This window comes from Lactuca serriola, chromosome 3 (genome assembly GCF_051521515.1).
Source record: "Lactuca serriola cultivar US96UC23 chromosome 3, Lser_US96UC23_V15, whole genome shotgun sequence".
Classification (NCBI taxonomy): Eukaryota; Viridiplantae; Streptophyta; class Magnoliopsida; order Asterales; family Asteraceae; genus Lactuca; species Lactuca serriola.
The window spans coordinates 234,403,677-234,410,639 of record NC_136410.1 but is presented as its reverse complement, the minus strand read 5'-3'; the positions used below and the strand labels follow the sequence as shown (position 1 = coordinate 234,410,639).

At 37.5% G+C, this 6,963-nt stretch overlaps 1 protein-coding gene across 1 annotated transcript; it reads right to left on the bottom strand.

Moving 5' to 3' along the window:
* Nucleotides 1-3,896: 3,896 nt before the first annotated feature.
* On the bottom strand, nucleotides 3,897-6,179 carry LOC145093706 (uncharacterized). The gene has a single exon (XM_079031931.1). It carries the CDS (start codon nucleotides 6,035-6,037, stop codon nucleotides 4,109-4,111), a length of 1,929 nt encoding a protein of 642 aa, XP_078888057.1. The 5' UTR covers nucleotides 6,038-6,179; the 3' UTR covers nucleotides 3,897-4,108.
* Between the last annotated feature and the right edge of the window lie 784 nt (nucleotides 6,180-6,963).

The following is a 6,963-nucleotide window of genomic DNA, read 5'->3' as shown; positions in this document are numbered from 1 at the left end:
CATAGCACATATAACAAATATCTTACCACATATAGCATACATATCCCATATCATATCTGACCTTCCGGTCACACAATCAAACCCTTCTGGGTACAGTATAGTGAGAAAACTCACCTCGTGAATGCTGAGAGCTAGCAAATCCTGAACTCACTCGTGCACAATCCGACGAGCTACAACCTTCCTATAACATCACATATCTCATTAACACATATATCTTCTAAGTGTGACTATCCCTAAGAAGTCAGACTTAGGTCAACTCTGGTCCACGGTCAACGGTCAGCTCGTCCGGACTCGGCGAGTACTATGGCGACTCGGCGAGTCTGGACGTCCTCCAATTCTCTGGGATTCCCTATCTACTCGTCGAGTATCCCCCCCTTGACTCGACGAGATCCACGTGGAAGAATCGCGGGGCCACCCCGACTCCACTCGCCGAGTCTGAAGAACAACTCGGCGAGTCCTAGTGAATCTTCAAGCTACTCGCCGAGTCTGAAGAACAACTCGGCGAGTCCCAGTAAATCTTCAAGCTACTCGCCGAGTCTGATCATTGGACTCGGCGAGTCCATGTCATGCAGACGAGCAACTGCTTCCTGAAATACGTATGGTCCCGAGATATACAATCATGGGACTCCCTGGACTTCTAGACACCTTATTACTGGGGTATAAACGTCTGGGTAATAACATAATAACCCACCTAATTACTAAATGGGTTTCATAAACCCTAGATTCGAGTACACATCAAAATAACAGAAATGGTCCGAGTATTACCTGAAAACGCACCCTCTGTGTCCCCCAAACCTCAGGACTCGATCCTCCTTGATATTCCTTTGGCCAAACTCTTCTTCTTCTTGCCTAACAAGTTCCTCCAAGCTCCAATGGCTTTCTCTCCTGCTCTAGACGTCCACAACGATTAGGGTTCTTCTCAATCGACCAAAAGACGGACAATGACGGCCTAAGAGGCGTTATATACGATCCAAAACCAAACGGCTAGGGTTTCTGCTGAACAGCGTCGACTCGCCGAGTCCATATCTGGACTCGTCGAGTCCAGTCGCGAACCCGCGACCAAGTCTGCGGTCCTACTCGGCGAGTCTGGCTCCAACTCGCCGAGTCCCTTCCTAAAATGCCTCCAAAAATAGTTTTAAAGCAATACCTGAAATTCCGGGCTGTTACAGAGTAGGTCTATCCTGAACTCCACCTGCCTCTCCGGAGGTATCCTAGGCAACTCTTCAGGGAATACATCTACGAACTCTGACTTCCTTTTGGGTTAGCTTGATGGGTTAAGTCGTTTGTGGGGCTTATTCTTTTAGATTTGGGCATATTATGACTTTCTTAGGCATAAAGTTAGCAACTTGATGGTGTTTATGGCCCCATGCATGCATTAAGTCATTATTAAGTCCTTTTGAGCTTTAAGAGCTTCATTAAGCCATGCATTCACGTAAAGTTAGCAACTTTACGTGATAAACCAGCCCAAGGAAGTCAGATCTAAGTTGTGTAGTGATGTCTTAAAGGATTAAGATATCGAAATGGAAGATGGTTGAATGTGAGGGTATGTTGGGCGTACAAGCAGGTACGCTTAGCGTACAAGCCCTAAGGCGAGTACACTACGCGTACGAGCTGAGTACACCCCGTGTACTCAGCAGAGTGGGCCTCAGATCTTTTGGTCTTAGGTTTGGGTCCAAGTTTTGGGCCTAGATGTTTAGGGTTTTGTTGGGCCATCTAAATTCAGGTGTTTTGCACTAGGAATATTTTAGACCTTAGTTTAAGGCCCATGAAAGGGGTATAGGCCCAATTTGGAAAATTGGGCCATGATTTGGCCTTAGATGATTATTTTGGTATTTGGGCCTTTTGGATTGTAGGTTTGGGCTTTAGTCTTGGACCAAACTAGGTAAGGGGTAAAATGGTATTTTTACCCTAATTTTTGATTGATAGTTATGGATTGGAATCCAATTTTTAATTGGATGTTATTTGGCATTGATAGCTCGGGAATTTGTCGGACCAACAACCAGAGATTTATTCGTGTGATTCAGCAGTTCGAGGTGATTTTCCTCACTGGGTTTAGTGGGTCGAAGGCACTAATACCGGCCCATGATTATGTTATGATAGAGTGCTAGATGTCTGTGTGACTCTTGTATGTGTTATGTACATGTATGCTTACCAGGCGGGGCCCCGATGACCCCTTTGTATGGTATGTATCGATGTGATTATTGCATGTGTTTGTGTTTATATCATATATGCTTATACGTATGCCAGACGGGGCCCATTATATGTTTATTATGTATGGTATGTGGTATTTTGGGTAAATCACTAAGCTTTGTGCTTACCGTTTTTAGTTTATGTTTTAGGTACTTCTAGTTCCAGATTGTAGGGCATACACCACCTCGTTCCGCATTTTCTTGATTTGCTCTTCTGTGATACGTTGATTGATACATTTGTTTTATCTAGATTTTTATGATGATGTTCTCTGGATACTGGTTCTATTAATTTAAAATTGAAATTTTTAGGTCTTATTTTTGGGATGTTTCATGTAGGATCGGGAGCAAGCCACTCATGAGCTACAGTTTGGGGTAGGCAATATAGTCTCTTGCCAGGGCTCACGGGCAATCCAGTCGGATGTTGTGGGTCCATTGTGCATGCATTATATGTATTGTTATGTGTGATATTTTAGAGGAAACTCGCTAAACTTTGACTTATAGTTGTTGGTTTCATAGTTTCAGGTACATTAAACGATAGGAGCAAAGCGAATGTATGATCGTATACATCCTTCTAATTGATTATGTTTTGAGAGGCTTTTGATACTCTGATTTTATGGTTTTGTGTGGAAAACAATGGGTTATTATCTTATAGTTTTGTGGAATGATTTTATAAAATTTAAAAATTTTATCATGGTTTTTGGAATGTGACAATGTATGACTAAGATTAGATGTTTAATTGGTGCAAATATCAATATATCTATCTTTATCGGTTTATTATTACAAATGCATAATTTTTTTGATTACATAATGGAAAACATTACAATTTTTGCTAATGTTTTTTTAGAACCTAAATATTTCTTTTACTTTTTAAATGTTTGCGAGCTATGGACTTTATTTTTTTCATATTGAAGTGACTATTTTTTATATTCTAAAACGATTAAAATGGAAAACGAGAACAATAGGAAGCATGGCCCATGGGTTTTAATATAAAAACGAAGTGTGTCGACTACCGGTGCAAAAGGTAAGATATGTCCGCACTGGTCCAAGAGGTTGAAATATAAGACAGTTAGGATCAATGTTCTAACAAGTCTGAGAATTTCTTTTTCTATATACGATTTTCTTTTTCTGTGTGATCCCTTTTTATATACAAATTGGACCAAATTACATGGTCTATGTGGTTTAGTAAAAAGTCGTATTTTGAGTCCAAGTTTCAAAATTTATCACATTTTGAGTCCAAGTTTCAAAATACAAGTACAAATGGTCTTTGTGGTTTTAGGATCTTGCATCGATGATCCTTTCAGAAAATTCTCTCAATGGACTTCCATTGAGTGTCATTGTTTGCCCTTCACACAAAGACATTTTAGTCTTTTTTTTCTTCTTTTTTTATTATAACTCATCCCAAGTGTCTCTACCAAAAGAATAAATGTTTTTAAATTACATTATTCTATACATCTTTATAGTTGTCTCGGATGCATATTTTCTTCACTTCTGGTCGGCTAAAATTCTTTCAAAAAAATCTATTAAATGATTATTTGTGTTTGTGCAAAGCTATGCCATCATCGTTAACTCTTGGACAAAAATGATGGATGTGTATTGTAACTGTGATATATACCAGTAATATGTTTATTTAATTCTTATGGTTGTAATGAAATTAGGTAATTGAAAATGAGATTTTAAATATGCTTTAAGATGTATGTAACAATCATGTATCCAATGCTTCTTGCATCATTTGAATAGGACCCAAAAAAAGACGTAAACAATGAGTTAATATTAAAAGATTACATAAAAGACTGTATATGTTTAAACATGAATGCGATTTAAAATGGAAAAAGTAAAAAATTATAGCGAAGAACAAGTCACAGTTGCTCTGAAATCCAAAGATGGCCAAACCCATACCTTTTAAAAAAACAAGATGCCGTCTACACTGTAAAACAAGGAGCATCCACTGCTGCCTTTGGCACAAGCTTACCAATCAACTTAAGCAAAGAAGCATCTAAACAACTAGTTTTTATATAATGAAGTAACATTTCTACGGTTGAAGCATCAAGTGAGAAACCTCTTCCTTCCATTTCCTGTAGAAGCATTTCTACCATATCATGTTGTTGGTTCTTTAGAAATCCTTGGAGAAGAATCCGGTAAGTCACATCATCTGGTGAGCAGCCTCTCTTTTCCATTTCAAAAAACATTTCTTTGGCTTCCCTAAAAACACCTTCCCGAAAAAAACCATTGATCATCACAGTATATGTCCGAACGTCCGGTTGCAAACCTTTACCAGTTAAGTCATTGAAAATGTTCCTTGCAATATCAAACTTCCCACTTTTACTTGCACCATCAATGAGTATATTGTACACCTTTATATTGGAATTTAGTTTGTTGCCACCCATCAAATGGAACAAAGAGAGTGCTTCGTCCACTTGATTGTTGTTGCATAGACCCTCCAAAATTATTCTGTAAGTGCATTCATCCGGAATCAGGTTGTGTGCTCGCATATCATTATAAACTCCATGAGCATCTTTACAACGTCTAGCTCGAAACAATCCCTGTATCATGATACTGTAAGTGATCACATTTGGTTTCATACCTTTTTTAGTTGTTTCATGAAACAAATGCATGGCCTCTTCTATCTTCAATTTCTTGCAATACCCATTCAATAAACTATTATAACTCACAATATTAGGAACCAGACCTCGAACCCCTATCAAATCAAAAACTTCCTTTGCTTTCCTCATTTCACCTCGTAAACAATACCCATCAATAAGTGAGTTGTAAGTCACCACATCAGGAACCTTCCCTCTTTCAATCATTAAGTTGATAATACAATTTGCATCCTCCACCTTCCCTTCCTTGCAAAGCGTATCAACTAATATACTATATGTCCGAACATCTAGAGAGATCCTATCATCCTCCATTTCTTTGAGCAATTTTGAGACATCATCCCAACGACATAAGTTACAAAGGCCATGAATCAAAGAATTGTAAGTGACAACATTAGGTAGGATGCCTTTTTTGAAGACCATTTCTTTGAAGATTCCTAAAGCATCATCTACCATTTTGTCTTTGCAAAGACTATCAATGATGATGCTATATGTGATCACATCTGGTTTACAACCCCTTCTATCCATTAGTTTAAGCAATGCAATGGCAGTATCATTGTTGCCAAATCTGCAAAGCCCTTTAATCATAGTGCTGTACGTAATTGCATTAGGTTCACAAAGTTCCTCTTTGATCAGCTTCTTAAATAGTCTTTCGGCTTTGAGGACTCTATCTTCAAGGACGAGTCCATTTAAGAGTGTGTTAAAAGTGCAGACATTTGGTAATATATCGTGTTTGAAGCCATAGCCTAAGACTGCAAATCCTTCATTTGTGCGGTGCATTTGGCAACAGCACTTGATCACAATGCTAATAGTGTGCACATTAACAAGAACACCAAGGGCATTCATTCGTTGAAAAAGCTTAACAGAACAAGAATACTGTTTCATTTTGGTAACCGCTTGCAACAACTGGGTAAATTTGAAAACTGAGGGCAGAGGTTCCCTCTTAGTCATTTCATCGAACAGTTGGAGGGCATCATCAAGGTTAGTAATCCTCTCACTTATAGACCGAGAATGATTAACCGGTGTTTGACGATTAGGAGAAGATGTTGAAAGAAACCGAGCTGAAATCGTTTTGGGGGTAAAGATTCCGGTGCCAAATTGTGAAAATGACGAAATGAGGGTGGAAGGAGCAATGGATGTATCTTTGAACTTGTTGAGGGGATGAGAGACGACAGAAGAAGCAACGTGTTTTGGTTTCGCTGGAAGCACCAAAACAATCTTCAAATGCGAGCTCCGACAACTTGGATTCACCATTAAAAGTGACTGGCCTGCGTAACGAAGAACGGAAGAAGTCGTACTATTGACCTCGTTTTGTTTTATCAGTCTAAGCTGGGTTAAAAAAACGGGTTGCGGGTATTTTTAGGAATCTTAATTTTTTCATATCAAACATTTATAAAACAACCATTCTCAGTTTATCATGAATTGGATGCAGATATTAATTAATATATGAATATAGGGAAAATTATATCATCATGGTTCAAGTCATATTATAAGGTTTTAGTTTTACCATTCATAAAGTTAATATCACATAGGTCAACACACATTCGAAAGTGATAGTATGGAAGTTCGTCATTCAACCTCAAGACTCCACGGAAAAGGTTTTTTACTAAGATCAGAAAATCAATTTCAAGACCCCATAATTTTTACGAAGACGGTTTTCCATCAAATCGAGGTAATTCTTGATTGCATTTTGTTATATATTTTCATTTTGAATTTAATTTATTAGAATGAAATGTTCATTCTTTAAGTATTAATGTGTGGAAATTGATAATTATAGCGTTTAACCGAATTTATTCATTTATAATTTTGTAACTTAATGTGTTATAATTTTATGTTACAATAGAGCAAATAACCTTGTTGAAGCAGTTGTAAAATCACTTACTAATATATGCATACTAATATATGCAATAAAAAAGACGAAATTAATGTATAATGGAATTGACAGCCGTAATATAAATAAGAGATGCAAAATAAAGTTTGAAATGCAAACACAAAGAAATTGAATAATACATTTATCCGAGTTAAAAGTAATGATCATTCAAAGATTCCAATGACTAAGAGAGTTAAATATGCAACTACAAAATACAAATTATACTTTAGGCATTGTTTGAAGTATGGATAAGACGGGACTAAACTGGACTTGGACAAATTATTTTTGTAGCGTTTGGTATGATTAGAAC

What these genes read in the sequence shown, in the direction of transcription:
- LOC145093706 (XM_079031931.1), bottom strand. Translation starts at nt 6,037, where the DNA reads ATGGTGAATCCAAGTTGTCGGAGCTCGCATTTGAAGATTGTTTTGGTG.